The 18,830-nt window shown below is 38.0% G+C and overlaps 1 protein-coding gene across 1 annotated transcript; it reads right to left on the bottom strand.

Annotated features, from left to right (window-relative positions):
- Nucleotides 1-10: 10 nt before the first annotated feature.
- LOC145772862 (N-alpha-acetyltransferase 50-like) lies at nt 11-17,081 on the bottom strand. The gene is made up of 3 exons (XM_082584743.1): nt 17,063-17,081; nt 16,501-16,598; nt 11-1,470 (listed from the first exon to the last, which is right to left on the bottom strand). Exons 2-3 carry the CDS (start codon nt 16,509-16,511, stop codon nt 945-947), a joined length of 537 nt encoding a protein of 178 aa, XP_082440869.1. The 5' UTR covers nt 16,512-16,598; nt 17,063-17,081; the 3' UTR covers nt 11-944.
- Between the last annotated feature and the right edge of the window lie 1,749 nt (nt 17,082-18,830).

Here is an 18,830-nt window from a genome sequence, read left to right as displayed (position 1 = left end):
AGTGATACTCTTACTGCAAGTCAAAACCACATGTCAAGATCAAGCAAAATACACAGAATTGTTACTAAAACATGAAATATTGTCTTTTAAGTTTCCAGTTGATAACGTGAAGGAAGAAATAAAAAATTCAAAAATTTGCAATCTAGAAAAGCCTAATTTCGTCAATGAAAAAGTTTATTTAATGCAGACTACAAGACATTTCAAATTTGTATACAATAATTATAATGCAACTCGTCAATTTTATGGGTGAAACTCAGAAGCAATGGACAGTTTCAACAAAAAAACCAAACCTAAATACACACATGAAATTAATAAGTAGCCTATAGGAATTACTGCTGTTTCTTCTTTGTTCTTCTATTAAAAGAAAGTAAAACAATGAAAGTGTTCAGATCTAGGAAACAAATATGCAGTTACAGTTACAATAAACAAAAAGTTTGGTATCTAAGCCAACTTAAAAGGTGTAGCGTACAACAAAGTATCAAAAAGTTTCATACTTTTTAGCTGCTAATCAATGTCTAATTGTGAGAAACTATGCTTCTATATGAAAGCCAAATCCATTTTAAAGAAACACACTAAACTTAAGAAAACATACATCACAGGGTTACATACTGTTTGCAACCATAAAGAAATTATGTGCGTAATCAATGACCATGGCAACACCACAACACTAACTCTGCTGCACCATTGATGACAAGAATATATTGTGGAACCCAGCACATTGAAATGAGAGTTCACTGCAAGTTACTGTTGACTGAAAACTACTTGGCACAAATATCCAATAAAAATCTACGATAATTGTGAAGAAAACTTGATGCAATTGTGGCATTTGCAGTAAATTTATAACAATATGAAATGAAATGATCACACTGTTGTATATCATAGTAACATTTTACTAAAGCTGAGAAGAAGGTTGAAATAAAACATGCAGTTGATGAATGCCACTACTAAGCAACATTGTTTGCAGGACACAACTTTTTCTCCAACACATAAGCATCAGATGGTTCAATTCTTTTGTAATAATGTTCTTTTGTTTCAACGATTTCAAAACCAAAATATTTGTAGAAGTTAATAGCAGAGTCATTGTTTACTTGGACATGCAAGAAGATGCTGTGAAAATTGCCATTATTTTCACATATTTTGAAGACGTGATTTAAGAGAACAGTTCCAATTCCATGTCTTCGATATGGTGCAAGACAACCAAGGGTCATAATATACAACCTTCGTATTCCGTCATGAATATCAACTCTACAACATACGGCTCCCACAACGACATCATTGAAAAACGCCAGTTTTGCAAGATCACCAACTTCCAGAACATCCTTGTAAAACTTGTCATTATAAGAAACCGGAAAGATGTATTGGTTCAGTCGCTTCAACTGCTTAATGTTATGCTGAGTAATACCACCTAGTTCAATTCGAACTCCTTTCATTTGTCCCATGATTACAAGTTGTAAATAATATATTAAAAATCTGCAACAAATCATGTGAGTAAAAAATTTGAGCTTTAAATAAATATGATACATATGAATTTGGATTTAAAAACAAAAATATTTTTCCATCCAGAAAGTCTACCATCATAAAAAGGCAATATATTTGCTCGGTGGCAGCAGACTTTGGTGACCTTTTGGTCATCCACTGCCATCCTTGTTGTGCGTATTATATATTGGTGTTCATTATTTTTTGTATATTTTTGTTTATTTGCCAGCTGAAAAAAATAAACTGAGCTGCATAGCGTAATACTGTTTTGTAATACACAACATTGTAATTATAACATTGTATTGTACACAACATTGTACTATAACATTGTAAAAAGTGGAGAAAAATGTTTTGAATAGGGCTCCAGACCTTCACTTTTAAGCAACTGGGTGGTAACAGCAAGTGCTGATCACGCTTTAAACTGGCAACCCTGACAATACTCGAAAATACCTGACAATGAGCAGAGGTGGGCAGTAGCACGCTACTTTTTTGGTAAAAGTAGCGGCGCTACTTTTTAGTTGGAGTAGCGGCTGCAGTAGCGGCGCTATTTTTTCCAAAGTAGCGGCAGCGGGAGAGGCGCTACTTTTTTTCAGTCGCACTCCCGCTACCCGCTAGGCTACTTTTTAATTATAAGTAAAAAAAATACTCGTTTTTTGGCAACACTAGCGTGGTCAAGCAGCTATATAATCGGTTTGGTTGCAAAGTTTCGGTCTTTTGGGTGTTCATATATTTTAGAAAGTTTTAAAACAAATGCTTTATTTGCGCAAAGACTCTTTACATCATATCACATCAGTTTATCTTGATATGATCTGAACAGCCATTCAGAAAACTGCAAACGTAGTGTATGTTTAAAGCCTGCTGAAGTTGACCGAGATCAGTGATCTTGTGACTGGGAGCAAGTCTTTTAGGCGCAGACAGTTAGGCGCCGGTCAAATAGGTGCGCTCACTGTGGCGTCTGGATATTTAGGTGAGGAGCACTGTGGCGCCCGTTCATTTAGGTGCTATCCCTAGTAAAGTCTGCAGATTGTATCAGCTTGGCAGGTAGGGCAATGCTTTTCACACAAAATGTTATATTGAACAGAAAAATATGTCATGGCTTCCGTTAGTGAAGCTGCTTAAACCGGCAATGCTTTTCACACAAAATGTTATATTGAACAAAAAAATATATTGTATTGTAATGCGCGTGTTCGACTGTTCGGCATTTATTTGTTGTTAGTCCAGGTTTATCAATAAATTATTCAAGTTTCTGAACATGACTGAGATCACTTGTAGTGAGTCAAATAATAACTACACTAAACATCAGTAAAAAATATACCGTAGCCTATATTCAAGCGGGTGGTAGGCTAGAGTGAAGAGTAACTTAGTTTTCCGTCAAAACCCAGAAGAAAATTTCTTGGATTTCTTGGGTTTTGGAATGGGTCAGAATTTTGCATATAATAAGACATGAGGGTTGAAAGAAGACTCATAGTTTCTGGATGAACTTTGTGTAAGGTGAAATCTTCTGATTGGAACAAGAGATTTAAAGAATTGACTTTTTTTAACACATATGCCATGAAATGCAATCTTTTTTTTGTATCAGAGTTTAAGGCAGCACATAAATTTCTAGTTTTGTTAGCCAAACACTTGTCAACTAATGAGGTGCTTTCCATCTTAGATATCCCTGCTTTAGACGAGTTAATATACGGAAAAAAGGCACCTAACCCCAAAAAAATTGATACAAAAGGTTTCTCAACGGATTCTGTTACCAATAGGCCTACTAAATAACTTACTAAAAGTCTACCAAAATCGGACGCCCAGAAAGGGGTCATTTTCAAGGAAATATACGGCTTGTTTCTACATAATTTTGCGTATTGGGTAGATGGTGGTATTCAACTTGTTATTGTTCTTGTGTTTGTGACATCATAATCACATGAATGCGTGCATAGTCGCATCACAATGCAAGCGAAGTTATCGTTGTTAAAGTCAAAAAGATTTATTCAGGCAAAGTCACTCAGGACTGCCAGAGCTTGTTTTTTAATGCACTTCTGTGGTTTTATTTTTGAGTCTGGGGTTTTTGGACCATAATTTATAGGCTTTCATTTTGCTATTTTTAGGATATTTTAAGTGCTAAAACGCTAATAGTGTTAAGAAAGTTAGTTATAAAAAAAAAGCAACATTTTTTCGCGCCATCGACGCGATACTTCTATATCCAACAGACGGGACAGCTTCACATTAACCACCCAGACGTATTCAGGAAGTTTGAAAAGGGTTTTCATGTAAACATGTTATCCGTCGCAGCAGCCAGTTCTGGGCAGGCCTCAGCTCAGATCTCGTCATCGAGACGACATTGATGAGGTCGTTGAAAACCACTGGGAGTTTGACGCACGGAAGTGGAATGGATGAAAAGTAGATAACCCTTTGGACCATGTCCAGGTCCATAACATCAGAGTACAACATCGCTATGCAGGAGTTTACAAACTTGTCATTCATGACATCTGAACAGCACAAGGATTCAACAAAGGCAAGGATGAAAAGGGACGCTGCTGACCTGGAGAAGATCAGTTTGTATGTCGTACTTGTCGTATGTTCACCTTTCTTGCAAGATGCTTCATTAAGGAACGTTGTCACTGGTGTTGTAGCCGCTGATAGTGTGAACGTGCACGAATATGAGACTGTTGGACAAAAAATCTTACAAAAAATGACAGGACAACCTGCATTCGCATACTCATTCAGTAGAAAGGATAAAGCCAGGACCCTTGGGCAAAATTCTGCTAGGTCGCTCCTGATCGAACCATTGATACTGCACTTCTTTTTCAACGCTTCATGGTGGTCTCCCAAGCTAGACATCTATCACTGGAGGAAGTAATGTGTTACGAGCTTAGTCCTTTCCCTCTTGCTCTCTTTGAATCGAAACATGTATTCCGAAAAGCTGATAAGCCACAGTTAGCACACGCGATCTGTGATCACGCAAGTAATGCAATCCTACATTCTGTGCCAAAAACGGAGTGCCACGTACTTGATGGCGGTTCACTCCTTCACCGCATACCATGGCAGCGTGGACAAAGCTATGGTGAAATAGCACGGTCATATGCTGATTTCACCACCCGGCAATATGGATCCGGTACGACCATTGTGTTTGACGGCTATGAAGAAATGCCGACCATTAAAGACAACATGCATCAAAGAAGAGGACGAAATATTCATTCCGTTGTCAACTTTACAGCTGAGACTATATTCACAGGCAAGAAGGAGGAGTTCCTTTTACAAGATGCCAATAAACAAAATTTGATTTGGATGATAAGTGGTAAACTTCGGGAACAAAATTGCACCGTGGTAAATGCATCTGGGGATGCTGATGTAGAAATTGTGAAGGCCGCAGTGGACAGTGTTGTAGCCTACGCGTCAATGAAATAAATTGACGGCGTCAGCGCGAATTGCCTAAAAACTTTACTGCGTAAGCTCGTAAAGAAATTGACGGCGTCAGCGCTATTTTAACCAGGGTCTATAAATAAAGAGCTATAAATAAAGAGCAGGTTTAATGTTTCGAGACTGTATTGTAACTAGCTGCTTTAGCTTATTAGTTATTTCCTTGTAGAAACACAAGCATTTCAAAACGTTTGTCTGACAATCTGCTGCGTTTGGGACGCATAATGTCCTTTCCAAGTGAAAACATGCGTTCCACAGCAGCGCTGAATGGTATTGGTGTGTTGTATTTCAAAAAGAAGTCTTGAAAACGTTTACTCGGAAAGGTATCACTGTTCCAAGCGTGCTGTGATGGCTTAGCTGCTTAGCATATACGAGGTCCGCTGCACCAACATCGCTCTTTTCAAAGACATAGAGCTCTTGAAATAAAGTACCTTCAATCACCGCGATAACATTCATTGATTTTTCGCTTTCTCTCTGATCCCTTGTTCACGATATCAGTGATCACCATTTGGCGAACTTCTTCCGCTTGTATTCCAGGTAGCTATTCCAACCAACGCGAAATCGGGTAATTCGAATGAGTCGCGCTGGCCAGAATACATTGTGAAACTCTTATTGTGAAACGAGATTTTCCATGAAAACAAAAAATGACGCATAGCGCTTGACGCTTAAAATCGGCAAAATAATTGACGGCGCTATCACTTCCGTCAACTAAAAAATAAACTGCCGGCGCTAGCCTCAGCGTCAACAAAAAGTTGACGCCGTCAAATTGACGGCGGAGACATCTCTTCTCCAGACAACAACGCTGATTGGAGAAGATACTGATCTCCTTGTGTTAATTGTTTACTATGTACAAGAAGATAGTAAGGGCCTTTATTTCAGGTCAGACAAGTCCAAAGCTGATGGCAGTACCAAAGTATACAACATCAACCGTTTGAAAAAAATCTTTGGACATGACATGTGTTCTGAGTTGATATTTATCCATGCCATGACTGGTTGTGACACTACGTCTCGGATATTCGGTGTTGGCAAGAAGACTGCTTTTCGGAAACTTGTGCATGGAGATCCTGTTCTTCGGTCTTGTGCTAAAGCATTCACTGCCCCAAACCAGACCACAGAGATAATCGATGACCTTGGGTGCTAAATAATGGCTGTCTTCTTTGATGGCCAGAGCACAGATTCCCTTGCGACAATGCGGTACAACACCTTCAGCAAGAAAGTTGTCTCTCCTTCATCATTTGTAATGCCCGAGCGTCTACCACCAACTGAATCTGCTACCCAATTTTACTATCGTCGAGTTTACTACCAGATAATGGTCTGGATGGGAAAAGCAGAGAGTATGGATGTCATGAATTGGGGGTGGAACCTGCAAAAGAGTCAGCTCATCCCACTTATGTCAAAAACGAAGGCTGCTCCATACAGTCTCTTGAAGGTCATTCATTGCAACTGCTCCGCTGCCTGTAAGACACTCCGCTGCTCCTGTAGAGGATACGGAATACCATGTACCGCTGCAAGTGGACCATGCCAACTGCAAGACTGTGACAATCCACATAACAAGTTTCTTCTAGACGAGTTGGAAGATGATGAATAGAAACAGCCGTAGGCAGTAAGACAACAAACGGGCCGATCACTCCGGTTTACGATTTACCTTTGTAGCCACTGTTGTAATTCCGATGATTTTCTGAATGCGTCTGTGTCCAGATTTTAATGGTACGCCATTCTTTAGAACAGATTAATCTCCTGTATTCATCTACTGTAGGATGCCAAGTATGAGCCTCCTGTTGGTTGCAGTTTTTCTGAGATGCCTGTATTGATAGTACCTGTTATGCCACATGTAATATGCTGTTATGATAATTCCATCTTATTAGGGGAGATTGGGGATACTACGGACGGATTTTCGAGTGTTTTGTTTTTGAAAAAATGTTTTATTTTAAAGTGTACTGGAAACCGTTTTGCACCAATACATATGGAATTTATTCAGATGAAAAGTGAGGCGTTGACTCTGAAAATTTTACCACTATTCGGCTTATCAAGCTGCCAAAAGTATAGAAACTGAAATGTTGGAAAATCACTTTTCTCAAGCTCGTGTTACATAATGGAAGTCAAGATGATTTTGTTTGCGGTTTATCTCAAACCTCAAGTGAATTTGCTAACATCGTGCTCTGCTCTGTCTGATGTTGGTCTATCACTGCGTCCGAAATGTCCCCGGGCTCCCCCAGGTCGTATATTATATAAAAATCATACGTATCTCAGTAGATAATCAGCCTATCGTAATTTAACCTATTTAATTCGATTCATTGACCCCAAAAACCTAGGGATAGACACCTAAACCGCCTTTCTAGCTTGAATAGCAATTGAGATATAGGCAATATAACATTCCGGCGGCCATCTTGGACGCCATCTTGAAAATGACCCCTTTCTGGAGGTCCGATTTTGGTAGACTTTTAGTATGTTATTTAGTAGGCCTATAGGTAACAGAATCCGTTGAAAAACCTTTTGTATCAATTTTTTGGGGTTCAACCTTATATTGACTCGTCTACTTTCCATTTCAAAAAATTTCTTTAATGCTTCCCATTGCTCAATGTTCTGCAATGAAACCAGCCAACTGTAATTCAGCACAAGCAACTTGAGCATTGTAATGCAATCCCTGTTCACTTTGTTTCTTAAAAAGGCTTGCAACCTTGCAGGATTTCTTCATTGCAGAAACATTCTTTGCATGTGCTTTGCTGTCCTTGTGACGTAAAAGATCTCCCTTTTTTTGGTGTCTTGAACATAAGGTTGCAGAAGCGACAAGAAGCCTTGAGTGGATCATTAGTTTTTCTCAACCAATCCTTTAGGTCTTCATTTTCAAGCCAGCGCTCATTAATACTCTGTGAATATTCCAATTTCTTCTTTTTAATAATTGGTTCACCAGCACTTTCTAAATAACTAGGACTAGACATCCGAATAGTTCCTTAGAAATAGCCTGTGGGGTGTAGACACATAAAGCCTAAGACTAGTTACAGCATTTTTCATTTTATTTCATATCTATCTTTATCCTGCATTGCGGGAAACCGGACTTGAGCGCTATGCATCGGTGTACGCTTTTCGACGTACACTAGGGTGGTTCAAAAAAAGTGAAATTTTGAAATTTTAAAGTCTCACCCTTTCAAAAGTTTCCATTTACTACAAAAACACCTTGTGTAAAATATTTTTGAAAAATTTTATTGTTTAGGGGTAGCTCAAGGCTTTCAAAATTTGGGGGGTTTTGACAAAATGGGTCAAACTTTAAATACCTGTATTTCGTAAACCCTTGAAGAAAACATACATCTGTTTGGGTTCATTTTCATCAGGTTGGAGAGTACTATAATTTGGTAAAGTCAAACAATGGTAAATATGTACTTTTGGAATTTTTTGATTTTAAAAATTTTACAACATGAATACAAAAATACTTAATGTGAAGATTTATACATTTTTTTAAACAATTAGTGGTAGCTGAAACATGTTGAAATTTCAGTAAAATCTGGAAATTTTTGCAATTGATGTATGTGATACCCAGCACAATGCACATATACAAAGTCAAGTGCCAAACAATTGGTAGCCATGAACCATTCAGACTTTCCCAGTGAGTGTCTTTTTGTTGCTGTCAGGCAAAGCTATGTGTTCGACTGTTCGTGCATAACCTGTAACAGATGCTGAACTTGTTCCTCATTACGTGTTAGTAGGCCACTGAACTCCTGAATTAGAGCTACTCCTTGTTCTGCGTGGTTGTTGACAACTTTTATGGCCTGCACAATGTCACACGCTGCTTGAAAATGTTCTCGCACTTTCCATGTCTCTGGATTTGCTTTGAGAAAACCATCAGGAAGGTTCATTCTCTCAAAAAGCACTTGGGATCTTTGTTTGACAAAGTCGTCTAAACAACTTCCTTAAATTTTTTCTAGATTAACATGAATTCGCTTCAGAGGATCTGCATGTCCCTCGTTTGCCAATGCGAGAACCATTTTTCGCTTCACTGCTGGAGGCACATCCTTGTCAAACAAGGCCAGTCCAATCAACTGTTCTGATAAACACCACAGGTGGCCAACGAACTTCACTGCTGCTGTATTAGAAATGGCTAGATTGACGTGTTTGTACTGTACCAGAGACTGCAAGAGCAGGAGATCATTTTTGGGGCACATGCTGCGAGTGGAACTGTCATCCAGTCTTTGAGATAAATCCGAATGGTAAAGAAGGTTATACAGGCCTCGAAATTCGTTTTTGTTGACGGCGGACAAACGTGTCCGGTCTGAGCAGCTATCTCGGCGGACACGCCAGTTTTAGCGTCAAACGTCATGCTTAATCAGTATAATCACTTTATCTTGATAGTTCTTCGCCATTTGATAACTATAGGAACGGTTTAAAAGGTTTTTTAAAATTTCAAAGAAGTCAATCTGAAAGGCTTTCATCAGACCAACGACGTGCGGTTGAAGAGTCAAAGCGCTGCGTAGCTGCTTAATACGCTGCATAACTGACTAACTTCCACCGAACGAGGTTGTGTGGGTTCTTGCGTCACAATGCTCTGGGCACGAGTCGGAAAACTTCTACACCAACGCTACTATTTTCTAATGTGCAAAGTTTCACTAGGCTTTTTTCTTTAGGTTTATTTTTGCGTATCATTTAACGAAAGTGAATTTTCTCTGGCCTTTTCTTTCTCACAGTAATACCAAAACTTAACAAATTTTGCTGTAGTAGCCTACTCGTAGAATCTAATTTTGTAACCAACCTTGCCTTATCAATATTACTGGAGGTCAAAGCCAGACATTGTCACGTAAGACTTAAACTAAGTTGCGCGTGATTAATGTAGAAGTACCGGTACTCCCATCGATTCTTAGCGAAGAATTCACCTTTGTTACGCTGATTCGATGTCGTCAATCGTTGAAGCAACGTAGAAATCGAAAGTTTTCCTGCTTGAATGGAAGCTAAGGGATACAGTATTCACATTTTTTAGATGCGCGGGAAATTATATTCTCGCAACAGTTGTTTGTGCTATACAATGACGATTAGTATCACTGGTTCCTGTGTTAATTCTCGGCGGACAAATATGACCGATCTAGATGGTACTTCCCGCGGACATCACATGCTGTGACGGCGGACATGACCGCCGTGTCCGCCGTGAATTTCGAGGCCTGTTATATCTTGTAACCCTTTCTGTTCTTTGGTAGTGAGCTTGAACTGGCTTCTGAACAGCCACAGTGCCACACCTTTAACTAGGCAAGCACAAGCAGATGTTGTGATCAATGCCTTAAAGCAGGGGTGTGCAACCTTTATTACAGGAGGGCCAGATATGAATAACTGGGTGAAACCGCGGGCGGCACGTTTATTTAACATATGATTTTTAGTAGTTGCAGGCACAAAAGAGTATTTTTTTTTGTTATTCATATTATTCTTATATTAGGGGTTATCTCCTTCCAGAAATAATAAGTTAGGACGCATACATTTCTGAAGAAAACTACTATTCAAATTTCAGGGTTCCCACACATTTTTTATAAACAAATTCCCTACTTTTTCAATACTAAGTTCTAAAAATTCCCTACTTTTTCAATACTAAATTAAAAAAATTTCCGACTTGATTTTGATCTAAATTGCGCATTAACAGTGCTTAATCAATGAAAATTTCTGTGCTGTAATATTTCCACACACGATCATGCACAGTATGAAAAATAATAATAATGTACAGTAGAAGATTCCTGTTTGAAAAAAAAACTCTTTTTCTTCAAAAGACCCGAACTGAAATCAGTTTGGATAAACTGTCACATTTATACTAAAATTGCAATTCAAAGCCTCATTCCATCGGACATGGCAACCTGCCATAAGCCAAACCAAAGCAATTAAAAATCACACTACTGACAAAATGAAGTAAGTGAAAAGAACACTGAACAGTAGAACACTGTCTTTGTGATTCTGAACACTGAATCACAAAGACATTGTACAGTAAATAAGATTTATGAATGGTATTGTCTTTGTTGTTGTGTCATAATAGCCTAGTAGGTTTTACATGAAAAGCCACCGTGATTGAGGACTGAGGTGTTGTGGTCTTGGTCACAGATATTGCCTGCATTAACGATGTCTCTTACCGCTATTATCACCTAGCCAACCTGACATCATTGTTATATGCGGCCGCTAATCGACTTCAACGATCATGGAATGTTACGTAATAAGAACGATTATACTCGCAAAAATAAAAATAAATTGATTGCTTAAATCAGCTCTTTTGTCTCGTGAGCTTTGCGTACTGCTCAACAAGTGTATACGATGCAGTTTAGAATTGACAAAAATCATTAAATTTGAAACTAAAGTTTGAATCACGGCAAATAAACGTATTCAAAACTTTTACTTCAGCCGACGCTGTTTCACACTCAGTAATCTAGGTCGCAATAATTTTGCCGCAGAAAAAATGCGTTAATTTTGAAGGCTGCCGAGCTGGGAACAGCTTGTCCCGTGCATAAGTCAAACCTGGCTTTTTGAGGTGAAAACAACTTGCGAAAATCTCGAACTACACTCGAGTATATACGGTAATAAGTAAAATTTTGAATGTTAGGCTACAGAACAAAAATCTCCCGAGGCTAAATTTCCATGTCAAGTTAAATATTTCTGCTTCTGGAGTGCCCCACAATTAAATAAGTCATGCCATGGTTACGCTACGCCACTGTTTGTACAGTATAACTCCTGTTGCAAGTAGGCTAACCACAGTTCACCTAAACTGCTTAGTGGATGAACAACGGAAAATGACCGGTATTTAAAGCGCAGATGAACAAGAAAAAAACAGTTACCGAACTTCATTGAAAAGCTGCATGTTGCGCCACAACATTGTTCTTTGTAATACCGCTTTGAAGGAGGATTACGAGTATGAACGAAAGATAACTTTTAAAATTCATTTTGAATTGAAAAGACATGACTGACGTAATGTCTTCCATCCTTAGTTATCATATATTTTTTCATTACGTAATCGTAATGTCTTGTAGGAATAAATTGAAAGTCAGTATGATCACTCAAAATGAAAGCAATGGGATTTAGGTGATGTCACGTCATTACGCCGATTTGAGATATAATTTCATTCATGACGTCGTATGGAAGAAAAACTTTTACAAGTTTTATACTCTGCTGAGAGTAAAAAAGAAACACAAATGATAAATATTGGAGAAATTGAGTCTCCTTCACAACTTAAGAATCGAACAACGCAAAACTGCTGAAACAAAACGTTTTGTTTGAGTGAAAGAATCAATGCAAGTAACCAAAGCCAAAATGCGCGCGCAAGAAGTCATGGGAGTGTGAGATATCAAAAATTTAACAGGTTGTTATTTTTCTACATCAATGTGACGTTAGTTACTACTTTAAAAAAATTGTATCTTTGCTTCTGTAGAAAATCCGCAGCAAGCGCCTTTTTTACATGTTTAGTATCGGCCAAATTTTGCCAATACCGATACTCAAACAATGGCCGATATCACCGATATCGAAGTTTTTATCTACAATTTAGTCATCAAGGTTTTCCATACTTTTTCAATACCACGAGGGAGGTTTCACAAAATTCCCGACCTTTTCCCGGTCTGGAAAACGGGTTTTCAAATTCCCTACTTTTTCCCTACTTTCCCGACTGCGTGGGAACCCTGAAATTTATTGTCACACAGTCTTTAAACGAGCTCAGTGAGAAGTTTGCAGCTGGCTTCTTTTCCCGACGGCTTTTTCCAAATTTACTTTAATGGATACTATACTTTACTTTGATACTTTACTTTAATGATCGCAATTCGAAGTCCATTTTCCAAGTGTTCGTCTGTCAGAACCGATCAATAGGGAGATTTCATGACGCCCGTTTTAGAAAAAAATGTTCGCACAAATACGTTGAGCCAAAAAGTGCCATTTTTCAAATGTGGAAAGTCATCTTAGTTGAAATGCTTTCGGTAAAAATCGCCAAGATTCATTTCCAAATACTTTGCTTTCAAATCCGTTTTCTCTTGAAGATCAATCAGTTCAAGTTATATCTTCTGGTGCTTTGTTAATGTCTGTGTTGAATGGCGAAGCGAATATACCAAACAAATGTTCATGAGATTTGAAGTCCTTGAAACGAGCCAAAAATTCATACAACAATTTTTCAAGTTGGTCAGCAAATTCAGTTTTCTTCTCAGGATGCATTCCATAGTCTCTTAAAGTTGGAAAGTGGAAAAGATTTCCTGTCTGTACGTGAGCTTTCCAAAGTCGTACTTTGTTCATAATGCCTTTTATGTGACCATACATTTTTACGTTCCAAATAATTAAATACAATGGATTAGCGGTGGCCGGTGGGAGACTTCTAAAATGGTTAACAGAAGGTGCGAAATCTACAATAATCCACTCCATAATGAATTGTTCACACGTACCAGACTAAACTAAATTATAAACACGTTTTGCGGGCCGCACACAATTCAAAATTGGCACATCTTCGCAGGCCACATAATTTTTCTTCGCGGGCCGCATTTGGCCCGCGGGCCGCACGTTGCACACCCCTGCTTTAAAGGAATGGGGTATTGATGAGTGTTCTAGCATTGTGTTTTGACACAACAAGTGGCATGGTACAACAAGTGGCAGAAGGCATGGTTACAAAAAGCAATGTTGGCCCATGTGCAATGCATGGTAAGTGAGTGATGAAAAGTTTGATGTATTGAAAGAAGTGTATGTAGTAAGTGAATACACGCAAGATGTGTCAACTCAAGGAGAGCTACAACAAGATTGACAACCTGTTTTGTCTACGGAAAATGTGATAAACGATGAGATTTAATGAGAATCACAATGAGGATTTCTGTCATGGAATTAAAACACTTAAAACAGTGACAGATTTCTCTTATTCAGATCAGGGTGATCAGATAACTAGAGAAGAGGTGGGTGGGAAGCAGCTGAGGCAAGAAGGGCCAGATTGGGTTTGGCAAAATTCAGGGAATGTGAGGAAATCTTGTATGGAAGGTTTCGTTAAAATTAAATGGAAAAGTCCATCAGAGTTCTGTGTGGCCTGATTCGGGTTTATCTCAAAGCCTGGATGACAGTTCTTCTCTCAGCATGTGCCCCAAACAATGACCTCCTGCTCTTGCAGTCTCTGGTACAGTACAAACACATTAACCTAGCCATTACTAACACCACAGCAGTGAAGCTCGTTGGCCAACTGTGGTATTTATCAGAAAAGTTGATTGGACTGGCCTTGTTTGACAAGAATGTGCCTTGGAAAACAAGGGACATTCTTTCAATGGTTCATGGCTACCAATTGTTTGACACTTGACTTTGTATGTGCATTGTGCTTGTGCTGTGTACCACATACAATCAGACATCAATTGCAACAATTTCCAGATTTTACTGAAATTTCAACACGTTTCAGCTACCACTAAATATTCAAAAAAAATGTATATATAGAACTTCACCTTAAGTAATTAAGTTTTTTTGTATTCATTTTGTAAAAAATTAAAAATTGAAAAATTCCAAAAGTACATATTTACCATTGTTTGACTTTACCAAGTTATAGTACTCTCCAACCTGATGAAAATGAACCCAAACAGATGCACGTTTTCTTTAAGGGTTTACAAAATACAGGTATTTAAAATTTGACCTATTTCGTCAAAACTCCCCAAATTTCAAAAGTCTTGAGCTACCCCTAAACATTGACATTTTTCAAAAATATTTTACACAAGGTGTTTTTGTAGTAAATGGAAACTTTGAAAGGGTGAGACTTTAAAATTTCACTTTTTTTGAACCACCCTAACATACACCTGACCCACGCTGCAGCCGACAGCAATGTCTGTTTCCGTTGTCTACTCAACTTATGACTTAAATTTGGTACTACTCATTACTCGAAATCGATCACTGGGTAGAGGCAATTGTCGTAAAGTTTCTTGCCCAGAGAAACAACAGCAAGTGCGGGCAGTGCCGGATTAACAAAGTGCGGGGCCTGTAGCAGATTGATTTGATGTACAGATAATGACTGGAAATTAATTGAATATTTTATAGATTTGATATTTTTTGATTATAGTGTAGCCGCTCTTGCCCCATGGTGTTTCGCAGATAGGATGGTTTTTAATCAACTTCAATTTTGAAAATGATCTCTCTCCAGTACAATTAGTTACCATCATACATAGATAAATGCGTAACAAAATGTCAATGCTAGGAAACGTGGTGTCAATATTATTTTCTTTAATCAAAGTGAAATAGTTGAGTTCTGGAGAGGAGCAATCAATAGCAATGTGCTTTACAAATTGGTGTATGCCTTGCGACGTTGCTCCAACCAGATTGTTGGCTGTCCAATACTGCAAGGAAAACTTCCAGGGTTGGAAAAAATCATGATTTTTTTAAAAAAATCAAAAAAATCGGATTTTTTTGATTTAAATCAGATTTTTTTGATTTTTTTTATATAAAAAAGCGTTGAGTCTACTTGGGGGAAGAGATCATTTTAGTAAGATAGCAGAATTATTTTTAACCCCTTGATTGATTGAAAGGCTTTGCTTTGCAAGTGTTTAATCATTTTTATTATCATATTGTAGGCTAGCCTGTCTAGTGTCTATTGCACATATTTTTAAGTAGGTGTGATATGTTGCTTTTTCTAAATCATAATGTGCATATCGAGATTGAGGTACGTCTCAGACTGTCATCTCACTACACTAAGATTTTTCCTAACGTTTGAGCACACGTTACTTTGCTTTTTTGCTCAACTGATGCATAGCCTACAACCAAACTTTTTACAAAGAAAGTTTAACTGTGTAATATAATTATGTTACCGACGTACCATACCAAAACAATAAAAGTTCAGATGACACAAAATTGCAGTTGATTTTGCATTGAGAAGTTTGTACATAAATACAAGCTCGCCAGCTTTTGCAGTGCCCAATCGATTTCAAACTTCTGATTGAAGCAGACCAAAAGTGGAAAAAACTTGCTCAAAAACTATGTTTAGTGAACAACACTGTTTGTGAACTGCCAAGTAAACAAAGTTGCCTTTCAAAACAGGCATAGCCTATAGCCTTAAGTATTTAAATATAACTTTTGTATTACAGAGAAGCAGTGAAACGTTTGTTGATGTATTTATTTTTATTTTAGCAAATAAAAAATCATTTGATTTTTTTAATTGATTTTTTTGATTTTTATTGTTTGATTTAAATCATGATTTAAATCAATGATTTAAATCATTTGATTTAAATCAACCAACCCTGAAAACTTCCACCAGGAATCTGTCTTTAGTTGATATCCATTGCATCTGAAACTGAACGGCCACTGCCTACATTCTCATCGTGCGTTCGATTTTGGACAATTCTTCTTGTGCTTGTTGGTCGGTAATCCGGCACTTGAGTCAGCTTCTGCGCCTCTGACTCAAACTTAGCAAATTGTTTTCTGAAAGTCTGTAGGGATCCTGCCAAAGAGGCACACAATGCTAAAGCAATGTTGAGATTTTGCCACTTTGCTTGAAGAGAGGCTTGACTTGCCTGAAAGCGATTGGGTAAGCTATTTCAAAAAACCACTAAGATTCCAATTTCGAGCAACTCCATTTTCTCGAGGAGTCGATTTGCCTGCAGTCGACATTCTGCCTTTTGCACTTGGTCATTTGCAAGTTTCTCCAGTGCCTCCTTTTTGAAAAAAAAAACGTTCTTTAATTACCTTAATGGCATCAGCTCTTCCGGACCATCATGTTTCAGACAGCTTCTTTAGCACTCCACCACCTGAACACTCCAGAACGGACCACCGGTGTGTTGAAGCTGCAAAGAATAGCCTTCATAGATATTTTCAACAAAGTCGAAGAACTGAACTGTTTCTGGACACAATTGTGCAGTGCATACACCAACTAAATTCAATGAATGAGCAATTGAGCATAGCATGGAACATATTCTGCAACAGCACCAATTTTTTTTTGAAAAGTGCCTGTAGGCTTACTCTGTTATATTTCCCGCTCATGTTGGACGCATTGTAATAACTCTGTCCAAGGCAATCGGCAAGATTGATACTCTTCTCACTGGCGTACAGTCGAATAATCTTTCAAACAACTACCGTAGTATCGTACCGTAGCACTCGATTAGGCAGTTGCCTCCAGCAGAAATTACCGGTTTTTAAAGTTTACAATAACTTAATTATGAAGGGATAAGACGTTGGGGCTAAGTAATTTAATCCTACAACTATAATGTTCTCCAATGCCATTCTAGTTTGCAAGCCAAAAATTACTTACCAACTATGTTCGACAGTTTTTTGCAAAAAAATGTTTTGCTCACCAAGCGCGGGGCCTTGTGAAGCGTGGGGCCCGTAGCAGCTGCTACATCTGCTACTATAGTTAATCCGGCGCTGAGTGCGGGTGGCTGGAGTCGAACATGCAGGCTCTCGACTGCAGCCTACATTAATGAGAACACAAACCTACAGAATTCATATATATAGAAGTACTCTGCCTAGAAAAAAAATCAAACATCAAAACATCAGACATCAAACAGTTTGCTCAAAACATCAGATCTGATGTTAAAACACCACCGTCATTCTGGCAGAATAATTCTGCGCGATCCGCCTAAAAAAATGATCCGTAAAAATTTGCGCGATAAACAATGCGATGAAAGTAGCAACACTCGGAAGCTGATAAAATCACTTCTCGTTACCACATCAAAGAAAATCTTATATTTTTTCCATAGCCAAATGAACAGTGAACACAGAAATTTAAATAAAAAACTCGACTTGTCAAAGATAAAGCAACTGCAATTGCGAAAAGTTAGACAAAAAATCGTATCTATTAAGACTGCTATATGTGATATGGCAAGAAAAGTAAGCATCACAAAAACGACTATAAAAATACTTTCCCGAAATATTTTTCGGAATTTTATTTTTGAATCGTGTTCAGAATTAAATTTCCTTTCCAGGGCTGGCAAGCTCGTGGTGGGGCAGACGAAGGAAACGCGAGCAGAATGGTTTAAAAATGGAAGAAATGTCTTGCGTAATTAAAAACAAATAGAGATTTTAACGTTGATAAACGCCTTCAATTAGGCGTCTATAAAAATATTTTCCCGATATATTTTTCGGAATTTTATTTTTGAATCGTGTTCAGAATTAAATTTCCTTTCCAGGGCTGGCAAGCTCGTGGTGGGGCAGACGAAGGAAACGCGAGCAGAATGGTTTAAAAATGGGGTAAATGTCTTACGTATTTAAAAACAAATAGAGATTTCAACGTTAAAAGACGCCTTCAATTAGGCGTCTATAAAAAAACTTTCCCGAAATATTTTTCGGAATTTTATTTTTGAATCGTGTTCAGAATTAAATTTCCTTTCCAGGGTGGCAAGCTCGTGGTGGGACAGACGAAGGAAACGCGAGCAGAATGGTTTAAAAATGGGGGAAATGTCTTACGTATTTAAAAATAGAGATTTTAACGTTTATAGACGCCTTCAATCAAGCGCCTATAAAAATATTTTCCCGATATATTTTTCGGAATTTTATTTTTGAATCGTGTTCAGAATTAAATTTCCTTTCCAGGGATGGCAAGCTCGTGGTGGGGCAGACGAAGGAAACGCGAGCAGAATGGTTTAAAAATGGGGGAAATGTCTTACGTATTTAAAAATAAATAGAGATTTTAACGTTTATAGACGCCTTCAATCAAGCGTCTATAAAAATATTTTCCCGAAATATTTTTCGGAATTTTATTTTTGAATCGTGTTCAGAATTAAATTTTCTTTCCAGGGATGGCAAGCTCGTGGTGGGGCAGATGAAGGAAACGCGAGCAGAATGGTTTAAAAATGGAAGAAATGTCTTACGTATTTAAAAATAAATAGAGATTTTAACGTTTATAGACGCCTTCAATTAAGCGTCTATAAAAATATTTTCCCGAAATATTTTTCGGAATTTTATTTTTGAATCGTGTTCAGAATTAAATTTTCTTTCCAGGGGTGGCAAGCTCGTGGTGGGGCAGACGAAGGAAACGCAAGCAGAATGGTTTAAAAATGGGGTAAATGTCTTACGTATTT

This window comes from Aplidium turbinatum, chromosome 6, assembly GCF_918807975.1.
Source record: "Aplidium turbinatum chromosome 6, kaAplTurb1.1, whole genome shotgun sequence".
NCBI lineage: Eukaryota > Metazoa > Chordata > Ascidiacea > Aplousobranchia > Polyclinidae > Aplidium > Aplidium turbinatum.
This window is presented reverse-complemented; position numbering and strand designations above follow the sequence as displayed.